Here is a 12,704-nt window from a genome sequence, read left to right as displayed (position 1 = left end):
ACATTTAATATTCAGGCATTATCTTCTTATTTAACTCAAATTAAACATAAAATTATGTTGCCTTCTAGGCAATAAAAATTATAAATATAAGAAACAATATTATAGTAAATGTTTGTATTATTAATACTGTATTATTAATACTTATATATTATAATATTGTTATTATTCATGGAGTTATTTGCCAGGACTTCACCGCAAAAGTAGCACTGAGGCTGCGGTGGGTCCGCAGACGTTGAAGTGAATCCATATAAAATATAGTTTTCACTATACTGCCTTGGTTTAGGTTTGGAATCTTTCTTGCGTTTGTTGGCGGGCTCTTTTCCCCCTCCTGGATCCACAGCAACTGGACGTTTCAGCCATTTATCCATGTTTACCTGCAGGTAAACAGGTTCCCGCTGTTTGATTTTGGTATGGCTGTGCCACAGGTTATTGTCTCCCCAGGGAAACAAGTCATAGCGCACACGTACCATTTTATTGACGGACTTATGAAATGACTAAGAATATTTTTTATTATTGTGGAAATAAATTCTTAATTTTTCCACGTACCCCCTGCAATGTGCTCACGTACCCCTAGGGGTACGCGTACCCCTGGTTGGGAAACACTGTTGTAGAGTACAAATGTAGCGGTGGCTAACAGGCTGTAAAAGCAAATCGGTTCATGAAGAATCAACCTCAACAAGCGAAATGTCACTGAATCACAATTTATCAGAGTAAAACACAAACAAGAAACGAAAACTCCTTAAACCCAGCAGTACATGAATACTTTGTAGAAGTGTGGGACTACTAGACGATCCTTGCTGATTTGTGTGCTGCACTTGTAGGTGCTCGCTGAACAGGGCCTGAAATCATGCCAACTGCACCGCCATCAACAATGTTCCATCATAACTTCCCTGAGCATTGTAAATATCAGGTTATAAATAAAACCTTTGTACCAATAAGGAGACAATTCTGGTTCAACTACCATCATTTTACTTGAACTGATGACTGCCACAACAATGACACCATTGTCTTAGAAATAGATGAGAACACACAATACCAACTGTTCTAAGATGAAGACAGACGAGGTCACGATGGTCATTTAAAATGTCAATTCTGTTTTTTATTGAAGTATTTAAAAGCACAAATAAAAGCCTATGTTCAGACTGCCTATGAGCATCTATGTTAGGACATTACATTTGAGCAGGTTGAGGTTTTACAAAACTAAAGAAAAAAACGACAGTATTTACACGTCCTTCCAGATGAATTGTAAACAAGCAAGAAACAGTCAAACAGGAGACATGAATGAGTACACAAAGAGGTGTAGACTGCATGTGGGGACTTTTCCTACACACACACATCTTAAATTCATTCTTTATTACTAACTTTAAAACCAGAGAATACAACTATTAAAAAGATTTTTGACACAGCCCAAGTGTGACTGTGCTTCCCTTTGTTTCTAAAAAAAAAAACCCCAAAAAACAAATGCTGCAGTTGCAAATGGAAAAATAAAGTTTGTAGCACTTCTTTCTTTAAAAATATTTTAGAGAAAAATAAAAAGTTTGTAAAATTGTGTCGATTTAATATGTCCATCCTAACCAACACCTTCAATCAATCCAAGTCTTTCTCTGATGTTTAAGAAGCGCTCTCCCCCTCATGCAGCAGCCGCAGTCGTCTTTCCAGGGTTAGTCATCCATCGGGGAGAGGCGTGTCTGCAGCTCCACCACCACGCGCCTCAACAGGCCTCCTAGCTGATCGTGTATGTGAACAAGCTGCTGTGGTGAACAGCGACTGAGTTCAAGTGGCGTCATGCTGCCGTTCAGGGCATCAAACTGTGCCAGCAGTCCTTCTGGGTCGGGCAGTCCCTCAGAGGGCTGCTCTCCGACCAGTGAGTCCAGCGCCTCTTGAACAGAGCGATCCTGTTCCAACTTGCTTCTGACTGGAATTGGCTCATCCACTAGCTTGGTGGCTGCAAAAAGAAATAAAAATAAAAACACACCTCAATAACAGTTAGGCGCTCAATAAAAAAAAAAAGTTGAAGTATTTATTAGCTCCAAATCCCCAAATATTTGCCCCATTTTAACTGCCACTATCCTTGGGGCAACTCAAAACTGTGTCATGAATGCCCTGCTGCCAACTAGTGTTTAGGCGATGTAAGTGCAGCTTACACAAGCATAAACCTGCCTTCAGCCTGGTTCTGTTCAACTGCCCACCCATTTACTGAAGTAAAGTTGAAGTGAAGTTTGTTTTGCACAAGCTGACTCGATTCGTTTCCCTCACCTAGAGTCTCGCCTGAGTTCTTTTCCTCTTCATCCTGGTGCCGAGGAGCACTCGTCTCCTCCAGTTCAGAGGTCATCATCTCCATTTCATCGAAGCTCTTCAATTCGTCAACACCTCGTCCTTTACGCTAGAAGACAAGTCCTCAAATCAATCGATCAAATCAATTCCACTTTAAAAATCCCCATCTCTTGCTAGGATCCCTAGAATACCTGCAGTTCATAGCTTTTAAGGGCTTTCTTGACATTTGAGACCTTCGGAGAGCGAATGGGCAGAGCCTTGATTTCACTGGCAGTAAGAGCACTGAGGTCGCCGACCGTTTTGATGTTTCTGGCTCGCACAAGCTGCCCAAAACCCCGAGACCTAAGAAGAAAGTTAATGGCATGTTATCATTAACATTTTGTTTAGTGTGTCTTTTGGCTTTAACAGATTATGTTGTGCTCACCACATATTGGAGGATATCTGAGGCAGCACAGCTTCTACAGGGGCAGAGCAGCCAACAAGGGCAGGGTAGATACAGTCTTTGGAGACAGCACGTGGCTCCTGGCTCATTTCAGAAATCTGGAAAAGACAAACTGGTAGTGACCACACCAGATCCACACGGACAGCAGCCATACGACTCAAGATCAAGATGAATGCAGGTATGAAGAGGTAATTCTCTTTCATCTTGTTTGAGAAATAAAACATGCAGTATTAACATGTATAGAAGAACTCAGTCACGTGCATACCAGGCATTTCTTGGAGCTCTTGTAACCTGGACTGTGAAGATTTCTGGGACTAAAGATCAGCAGGCCCTTTGTTGGAGTAGTGACATACTAAAAAGAAGAGCAGTCATTGACCATGTTAGACGGATGGTTCATGTGGATCTCATGGAAATTGCACTGGACACATTCATACTTTTGGCTGTGGGATGCTGCTCGTCTTGGATCTTCTGGGGGAGCTGGTTCTGATGGCGGGGCTGCGACGATCAATGTCATCTGCCGTTTCCTGCTGCTGGATCGGATTAGCAAATGATACGCGTCTGGACTGCAACAGGAAACGAGAAAGAAAACAACTTACTTTCACAGATTAACAAACTCTTTTCTAAAAAAGGTACATTTTCCTGTCTGACAGCGGCTGGAGCAGGCACGATTATTCCAAATTGAGACCATCTCACTCACCTTGACAAGAGGTGAGGGCGTCTCCTCCTCTAGAGGTCTTTTCTGGCCCTTCTTCAGAATACTGGTGGAAGGTGAGGCTGAAGGAGACCAGGTTCCTCTTGTCCTGCCACTGCTGGGGCTTTGTACAATATCAGGCATGACTGCCGTCTCCATGTCTTTCTGCTTGGCTGGAGAATCCTGGAAAATATCTTTGCTCATAGATTCCAAGGTTACTGACGTGTCAAGAGCCTCACTTTGAGCATCACCCACATGTAGGACAAGATCGTTCTCCAAGATGGAGGTTTGATCCTTTTCGTCGTCTTTACCAGCATCCAAGGGTGGACTTGTGCACTCCTCCTGCTTTGGTTCATCTACAACATTTGGACAATCCCCCTGGTTTTGTTCAGACGAGGTAGTGCTGCGAGGTTCCTCTACCTCACCTGGAGTGAGTTCCTGGAGGTCTGAATGAGAATCCTTTTCATCTACTGGAACCACTTCAGCCACACTGTCCTTTGAAGACTCGGAGACCTGAAGTTCCTCAGTCGTCTCACTAGAGGGAGTCTGTATGTTCACAGCAGACGGCTCACTAGGCAAGACCCCCTGAACCTGTTCTGTGTCAACTGATTCGAGCATTTCAGATGATTCCAGTTCTCCCGTGTCACTTTCTTGTGAAGACGTATAACCAGGTTTTGTTTTCGATCTCCTTCGTCTACGTGCCTTCTTACGAGGGGACACTTTGGGTGATTTGTTCTTCATGTTGTCTGGCTCAGTTGGTTCTTGGATGACAGGCTCTGAGACTATAACCTCCATTTGTCTTTCATTACTTTGCTCCTCAATGTTACCTGTGACCTGGATTGATTCAGAACCCTCTAAATCTTGGCTTTTTGCTGAATCCTCTTCAACTGTACTTGCTTCCATGCTTTGCGAATCTGTCCTTTGAGACATATCAGAAACATTCTCAGGTATTTTACTATCTAGTCTATCTTTGGATACAATGGTAAGAGGACTTTGAGACTGCACCCGAGGTTTCCTCCCCCTCTTTTTGAGCAGTTGCGAATTTTCTCTTGCTTCTGAGGATTCAGACTCTGAGGACTCCATATTGGCTACCAATGCTTGAGATGATCTTCGTCTTGGGTATCTGCCCCCTTGGGAGGATTCAGCCACATCTAACAACTGAGAGCTTTCTGGAGCCAAGCTGGGACTTGACTGCTCCTCATGTGCCTTGCTCCTTCTGGTCCTACCTTCATGTACGACCTCAGACTGACTGTCAGCTGAAACCTCTTGAGAATTAGACCTACTCTTCCTTCTAGATGAATCGGCATTTTCAGTTTTACCCTCCACCGCCTTACTTCTTCTTGGTCTGCGTAGAGACTGGCTGTTCAAAGACTGTGTCACCTTTTGAGAGTCCTCTTGAGAAGAACTATCTGCACATTTTATCGTCTCATCTTTCTTTTTATCTGCTTCATTAAGCGACTGGTTCGTCATACTAGGTGGGTCAGCTTCAGTTGGAGAGGTGGTGATTGTTTGAGAATCACTTTTTTCATTTCTGGTCTCTTTTACGAGATCAAACTCTTGGGACTGACCGCCTGTCAGAGGAGCAGCACTAACTACCTGAGAATCCACCACTGGTTCAGTTTCAACCCTTTGACTATGTTCAACAAGCTCCTGTGTGGCAATCTGGCTTGACTCTTTGTCAGAGAAAACCTCGCTCTTCATAGAACCCTGCTCAGGCTCCAATGAGGACTTGCGCCTCCGACCACGGCGAGCATGTGACTGGCTTTCATGATCAGACTGAGAGTCAGATGGTTGCTCGCTTTGGCTTGACTCAAGAACTCTGGTACTCCTCCGTTTGTATTCAGGTTTAGGAAGGAGCTCCTCTGAATTGCTATACAGTTTGATCTTCTTGTGTGCTCTACTCTGAGGGGTACTTTGACTCGACTCGCCCTTTTCTCTCTGAGCCCTTGTTCGTAGTCTTCCCTCTTCCTCTGCGGTCTGCTTGCTTCTTGTGTTTGGTCTACTCTGCAGTGTGCTCAATCCTGGGGATTCGCTTTTATTTTCTTCTCCAGAACGTCTCTTTTTTAGTGTGTATTTGGCATCCAGCTCTTCAGGGTCATCTCCAGGCAGCAGAGGTCTGACTCTGTAGCGTCCTGACCGTCTTGGTTCAGCTGGAGACGACTGGGTCAAAGAGCACTGAGAATCCATCAGTTGAGATTCGTATTCTTGACCCGATGGTTGGATTTCTTCTAACGCTGCAGTCGTGCCTGTATTATTTTTTTCCTCTACTTGAGTCTGGGTGTCTGGGATGACATCTTCATCCTCTGTTGTATCATTTTCCATTCTCTCAGTTAGCCTCACAGGCTCACTTTTCTTCCCACCATCTACTTTGGGTGTTCGAGGAGACTCCGGGGCAATGATGGTCGTGTGAGTTTCTCCTGTCTGAAAGATGTCACCACTAGCTTTCTGGGAAGCCTGTGAAGAGGTTGTTCTTGCATCATTACTGTGCTCCTGGCTATTGAAGGTCTTTATTAGGGGACCTGAAAATGTAGAGGCAGTGCTGGGACTGGCAGGCTTTCCCTCAGTGTATTTCTCCAAAGTAATAAAGGCCTGGCGGCGACTGCTACTTGATTTCTGAGGAGTTCCTGAGACTGAATCTGAAGATCTAGAGACGTTCTGACTTTCTTGAACCTGTGTGTCCATGTCTCTTGCATCGTCACTCTTGACATCCTCCTCCATGGGAATGTCTGCCGACTCTCGTATCTCCTGATTATCCATCTTATTCTCCATGGCTTTGGGGCTTGCATTGTCTTGACTTTCTCTGGGTTGAACTTCAGGAACCTGTGCCTCAGCTTCATCAGCAACCTGGAAATATATTAAAAAGCAGGCACTCACAAAACAAAATCCAAATAAACATATTTAAATGAAAATGAACGCAATATACACTTTTCCTTTTGAAATTTCAAGAAAATATACAAAACTATCCTCTGAACCACACCTGAATGTTGTCAAATAATAAGGAAGCAGGTTTTTTTTGTATGTGGTATGAGATATTTACAACATAAATGATTTCACTTCAAGTTGTGGCAGTTTAGGTTCAACTCTGTTTAGTCTTTCAGTTCTCCCAACATACTAGGGCCCATACAGCTCAAGAAATTTCTTGAGACAAAGAATATGCTACATTGAGAGGTAAACAACACATGGAAATGCAGACTCGAGCAGATCCAGAAAGACGTGACATCACTGGACATCGAAAAAATCAGTGCAATTTAAGGAAAAGGCTTATGGCGAAACCTTCCCTGGATTTTGATGGTGTTTAAAAGTAAATTACAGACAACTCTTTCAGCGAAGGCCTTTTTTCATGTGTAAGGTATGTGATAGCCACTAGAAGGCAGCACCTGCGGTCAATCAAGCTTGACGCACTTTGCTGTACTTACTAAGGCTTTCCCTCCAGTCTAAATTCTTGCTTGTGCTGTACGTTGCTTTGGACAAAAGCATTTGCCAAATGAAACTGTAGAATTGCAACCATTTGGGAAGTTGGTTCATTTGCTGTGACAGTTTTCATGGGAGCTTTATTTTGCTTTTTTTTTTTTTAACTTCCTCTGGCACCTAGAGGATACAGCAGACAAAGCTTTATAATGGACTGTATGTTTATTACCTTGCCTGGAGACTCAGTTGCAACTTGGGCATTTTGTTCATTTGGCAGTTTTCCCCTGTAGAAAAAAATGGTTTAATTTATGAAAATTGCTTTAAGGGAGAGCGGGGAGTTCTTGTTGATTCAGGGAGCTTACACTGAGTCCTCTTGGCTCTGTGTGAACTGGCTGAAAACCGTTGTATCTAAAGAAGCGTCAAGGTTGTTGTACATGGCAGGAATGTCAACCCTGAGCAAAAAACAAAAACACAAGAGATAGATAAAGTGCACTTCTGATATATGTTCAGAGAAATGGATGGAAAAACCTGACAAACCTTTTGGTCCTTTTCACCTCCTTCTGGTGCTCTGTCAAGACTCTCTCTTTTGTCTCAGGGGGAATGAATACAAAATCAATCGAGGCTTCTTCCTCCAAAACCTCTCTGCGGGGAGGCTTGGGGGAGCCAAAATCCAGCTTTGTCTGCAGAGGGGAACAATTGAAAACAGTTGTGCAATTATGAAACAAAAGCCCTCAGTTTTTTGGGAGGGATACCCTTACATATATATATTTTTTTAATCTGCACCTCTTCTTACGGAGGCTGAGTATTTGAACACTGTACTACATCCTCCACAATGTAAAAAGTATTGAAGGTTAGACATATTTACGTTTAGAATGGACTAACCGAAACAACCTTGGAGGTCCTTGTGGAGTTCCGGTCCTTCACCTCAGTAGCCTTAGTCAGCAGTGAGTCCCTCTTACCCAAGGACAAAACTGGCATCCCGCTGAGCTTGGTCCCCAACTGAGAACTCTCACTCTGAGGAGAGAAACACTATCAGTCACAGCCAAGAAGAGCAAGAGCAGGTAAAAGTATTCCACTAAGTAGGGTGGTTACTTACTGAATACTCTCCACTTAGCTCATCAGGAACACTGACAACTTCAAAGCCAGGAAGAATGATTGGGGTCTTCTGCTTCACTTGGCTCAGTACTGGTCTGGAAGGAAATGTTAGAAAATGAGAATTAATTCTATCATAGCGGTCAACACGTAGCAGATACAGTTACAGATAAATTTATCAATATGAATCTATGTGACAATAACGTTAAAAATGGCCTGAAGAGTTTCACCTTAGCTCCTCCGGATAAGTGAGGCTATGGAAGTTGGCAAAGGTGGAGTTCCAAAAGTGACTGACTGACGTGCGGAGCTGCTTGTTCTTATGTGGGAACAACACACAAAGCAGAGGAGAAAGCAGAGCCAGGAGATCATCGTCGTAGGCCAAAGTAGAGCAGCTCTGCAGGCAGCCAAGAAGCTCAACAAGAAGATTCTCCAGCTACAGAGGCAGACAGGGACAAAAGCCAAAAGTGAAGTTCATCAATATTAGGCATACACGGTCTGTAAATATTAAAACAGGCCATTATTGATAACAATATGAGGATTCCTTAAAGCATATCTACATTAGTAAGCTGATTTCCAATCAAGAATTAAGACAGAACCCACTTTGGCCACAATCTGCTCGGAGAACTTTGGCGGCTCAACAGCAGCTTGCTTGTAGAAGACAGTGAGCGGCTGAATCACAGAAGTGAGCACCTCCTTGACAGTGTTAGCAAGGACCAGATTGGTGAAGAGGGCAGAGAGGCAGGAGAGGAGGGCCATACCGGTGGCCTCAGAGGCCTCCTCACTCTCCAGATAAACATCCAAGCATAGGACCAGCAGGGAGTGAAAGGAGGATAAATTCCCCAGTGCCTTATTGCGCTTTCTTGTCCAGTTCACTGGAGTGTGAGGAGCTGGAAGAAAGAAACAGTCGACTGTTGAGAGGAAGGTGTGGATTACATGAATGCGAACAAAGATTGACTGAGTTTTTCTTACACTTCAGCTTCTGCTGAAACTGCGGTGTGAACGGGGAGAAGTCCACACACTCCACCATGACCTGGATGATACTGGCCACAGCGGTTAATGTTGAAGGAACCTGGACGATAAAACAAATGAAACCCCCAAATTATTCTGAATATACGTTACTGCCCTCATATTATGGCTTTTCATTCTTTTCTGGTCTCGACTTCAAGATGTGAACTAGAGTTATTCTTTTAGGTTTAAAAGCAGACCAAAAAAATTATTAAAAAAAAAGAGAAAAATTATCCCTTACATGATTGTTTGACCAAGTTCAAAGCTTTTAAAAGCTAAACCTTTGTGTTTAACAGTGTAATTATCTTTCCCTCCATTAGCATAATGCAGTCTTACATCTTCTACTCACCTTGGTGGCATCTCTATTCATGGTAACAGCCATCTTCGCACAGAGCTCCTCACAGCAGATATTTTCCTCAGCTGTCACCACCAGCGATGAGCAGCGTGCAAACACCTTGTACAGTTTGGACCATGAGGACAACATCGATTTCTGGGACACCTGAGAAATAATGAGGAACCATTCGGAATATTCTCACAGACCTTAGACTGGTGACGCCATCTTTGGATTTGAAGAGAGGACAGTATGAGATCATGCTGGTTTGTTTTATTCAACAAACCTGCTGCAGAGGTGTTCCACTTAGTAGGTGAGTGACGGGGAACAACAGGGCAGAGTGCATAGCACTGAAGTTGTGCTCCAGGGCGTCACCTTGGTTGACTTCATTAGACTGTGAGAGAGGAGATCAAGTTTTATATTCAATGGTTTTGTTCTGCCTGACTGAAAAACAGAAAATGACCAGAGAAAAATCACCACTGTACTTCCAGTTCCAACTGAGAGAGACATCGACATCATAAATATAAAATACCAGTTAAAAAAAAACAAAATCAAAAAAATGTCCCAATCAATTTTTCGAGCCTCTCATCAATGATTATTTCTGATATCAATTGAATTATTATAAGTCTTTGTCTATGGATGTCAGCAAAGTGAAAAATGAGAAGTCATTGAATGTTTTTAAGACCAAAATCAAAAAACATTATCGCATCCAGACTTTAATGTCCTGAACCCATAATGCAATAACAAAAGTTTAAACTCAAAAATGGAGGGCCTCACCCTCATAATTACCGCATAAGGATAAAAGCTGATCTGACCCCGGGCCTTGACCTGAGGCTGGGGTGAACCTGTGGCGTCTTCCATAAGTTCAATGTTAGAATACTACTGACAGTACAGCTGACACTTAGGACACCAGCGTTATCCTGATGCGTAGCTGTGTTTAGACTCCACCAAGGTCACATTGTGCTGGATGCTCCTACCGGGTGTTAGGTGTTCGGTGCAGTGCCCAACATTACTAGTGTGACTGTTTACAAGGGGTTGAACTCAGATGTTCGACTCAACCTCATCTCACAGCAAACCTTGTACGTCTGTTATGGACGTACATTTAAGTGTCCGGTGTGAGCAGTCTCTGAGTCCCCAGCCTGTTTCTTATGTCTGACGAATTCCTTCATCACACAAAATTCCTCTACAAATTTATTTGTTAACTTGAATTGACCGGATGGTTGTTTGACGAGAGCTATAGAAACCGTGTTGCTTAGGCCCACAGAAAGTAAAACCACGTGAAGGTTGGTTATTAAAAGTTGTCTTAGCAGTGTCTAGTGTGAAACATTCAAATTAATCAGTTGATTGGCAAACAGACGTGGAGGTGGGAGAATGAAGCACTGAATTATTGTGAATTGAGCAAACTGATTCAGAACTCTTGCGTAAGGCCAAGCACCCACAAAGGACAAAATCCCACCCCCCACACAGTTTCTGCGGGGAGAACTGTCGCAGGAACTAGGGAGTAGGGTCTGATCAGGCCCCACAATAGAGGTGCGTCCTTGGCCAAAGAAGGAAAGAGAGAAGAGCTGTTTTGTGTTATATGAAAGAGAAACCTGACAAGCTCATCCTAGCGCCGACTAAATTTTACAATAAAGCTTCTCAGTAAACTCTAATTCAAGCTACTAGCAGCTCTCACTCTCTACTCTGGAGGTCAAATTAAGGCTGAGAAGACCTTAAATGCAGCTGTATGCTTGCACATGTGCTGTTGTTTCTTTTTGAGCTTGTATGTGCATTGTTATTTGTGATATTTGATCTTACGGGGAGTCATCAGTCCAAAGTAGATCGAAAGCCAAAAGAAGCGGCAGAAACTACGACCAAAAATAAATCTTAAAAAAAAAAAAGGGTCATCAGCAAGCTGATGATGTAAAAAAAAAACAAAACAAAACAACACATTCAGCTGCAGTAGCTGAAGGATTCGGACACGTGTGTCATAGTGACACTCTGAATGGAGTGGTAGGTAGAAGAATAGGCTGGAGATGTGCCGAGCCATTTCCCAGTTAAATGCCTAATTGGACTGAGAATGAGTGGCCATACGAAGGAACATTTGATCAGAACCTGCTGTCTGAGAGATGTGTGCAAATGTCAGAGTGGGAAGTACAAGCAAGGAGACAGAGAATACCTGATGAATTGCATAGTGGAATGGATGGATGCGGCAAGGAGTGAGAGAAAAGAAAAAGAACAAAAAGTTGAGAACGGATGTCTGTGGAATTGAGAGACACCACAGATAAATGTGCTGACTGGATTTCTAGACATGACTTGCCTCTGTCAGAAACTGCTTTTTTCCTTTTATCCATTGAGGCCCATAGAGTTATACAACAGCATGGTAGCGATACGTCCGTGTGTGCTAAAGCCATGATGCATGCTTGGTGAAAAAAGCAATGCCGTCCAAACGCTTACGCAATGTTTAGAGCCGCACATCGCCACCGAGTTTAAAAATCACGAACACTACGTGGACCACTAGGCCGTGGAATGCTGCCCTTCTCACAATGTATGGAAATCAAACTTTTTCTTCTGTCATGCAGAAGGGACAGTCGCACAGACAATTGTATACACAGGCTGCTCCAAACAACACACAGCTGAGACAGGGGGAGAAAAAGAAAGGCACTTCATAAATGCGAAGAGCGGGGTCATTGGGCTGCTGGGTGTAGAAGCAAACAGCGCAACTCAACCAGGAAGCCCCAAATCTGACCGCGCCGTTGCCTCCAGCACCACCAGCTCCCCCGTTGCCACCTCCTTCTCCACAAATGCCACAGCCACCTTATGTCCAGTACAGTTGTTCATGAGGGGAAATGAGAACACAGGATCAGAACCGAATGTTTTCCTTCAAGCGCCGGTAATTAGACTTTCCCAATCCCCCCACAGAGGACCCAACATTGCCAGTTGAAATTCGTGATTCTGTTGTTTATATTTTGATTGATAGGGGAGCCACTTTGTCAGCTGAGAGCTACAGAGCAGGTGTGTGAGTTGAATAACAAATTTATAACAACAGTAGGAGTTTCTGGAGTGCCTCTAAAAGGAGCAGATGTCAAAGAAAACACACATTACTGTTGAAGGGTCAGAGGTCGACCACCCGTCTCGGATCCCTGAAAACAACCCAATAAATCTAATGGGCAGAGATCTGTTGCGTAAGTTGCATGCCAGCACTCATTGTACTCTGGATGGATTGTTTTTGTCTCTTCCTGATCAAAGCAATGCAGGCCATACAGGTGTAACAGGTCTGCATCCGATGTCATGTATTGCTGGACGTTGCCAGATTTTAACATGAAAAATGCCTTCACAGTAGAAAACACACAGAAAGATGATAAATCCTCCCAGCTTGTGCTTCGCTGATGTCTACTATGAGGTCAGTCTTGAATTGTTTTTGTATGGCTGCTTTGAACCCATCCATCCTCCAAACCGCTTGTCCATTAAGGGTCGAGGGG

General features: G+C 43.5%; 1 protein-coding gene across 1 annotated transcript in view; it reads right to left on the bottom strand.

Moving 5' to 3' along the window:
• Positions 1–1,086: 1,086 nt before the first annotated feature.
• The window catches only part of rif1 (replication timing regulatory factor 1), a 22,317-nt gene continuing 10,699 nt past the window's right edge, over positions 1,087–12,704 (bottom strand). The window contains exons 19-35 of the mRNA XM_086220755.1: positions 9,530–9,637; positions 9,262–9,411; positions 8,877–8,976; positions 8,508–8,794; positions 8,138–8,340; positions 7,912–8,005; positions 7,698–7,829; positions 7,353–7,495; positions 7,178–7,267; positions 7,045–7,099; positions 3,414–6,251; positions 3,151–3,279; positions 2,982–3,068; positions 2,699–2,814; positions 2,466–2,616; positions 2,257–2,383; positions 1,087–1,945 (exon numbers count right to left, since the gene is read on the bottom strand). Of these exons, the coding sequence (XP_086076881.1) occupies positions 1,662–1,945; positions 2,257–2,383; positions 2,466–2,616; positions 2,699–2,814; positions 2,982–3,068; positions 3,151–3,279; positions 3,414–6,251; positions 7,045–7,099; positions 7,178–7,267; positions 7,353–7,495; positions 7,698–7,829; positions 7,912–8,005; positions 8,138–8,340; positions 8,508–8,794; positions 8,877–8,976; positions 9,262–9,411; positions 9,530–9,637 (5,094 nt within the window). The 3' untranslated portion in view covers positions 1,087–1,661. The remainder of the gene's footprint in view (positions 1,946–2,256; positions 2,384–2,465; positions 2,617–2,698; positions 2,815–2,981; positions 3,069–3,150; positions 3,280–3,413; positions 6,252–7,044; positions 7,100–7,177; positions 7,268–7,352; positions 7,496–7,697; positions 7,830–7,911; positions 8,006–8,137; positions 8,341–8,507; positions 8,795–8,876; positions 8,977–9,261; positions 9,412–9,529; positions 9,638–12,704) is intronic.

Source organism: Aulostomus chinensis, chromosome 12, assembly GCF_037954235.1.
Source record: "Aulostomus chinensis isolate RoL2024-O1b breed Wild chromosome 12, RoL_Achi_v1.0, whole genome shotgun sequence".
NCBI classification, from domain to species: Eukaryota; Metazoa; Chordata; class Actinopteri; order Syngnathiformes; family Aulostomidae; genus Aulostomus; species Aulostomus chinensis.
The sequence above is the reverse complement of the archived record's forward strand: the minus strand, read 5'-3'. Positions and strand labels throughout refer to the sequence as shown.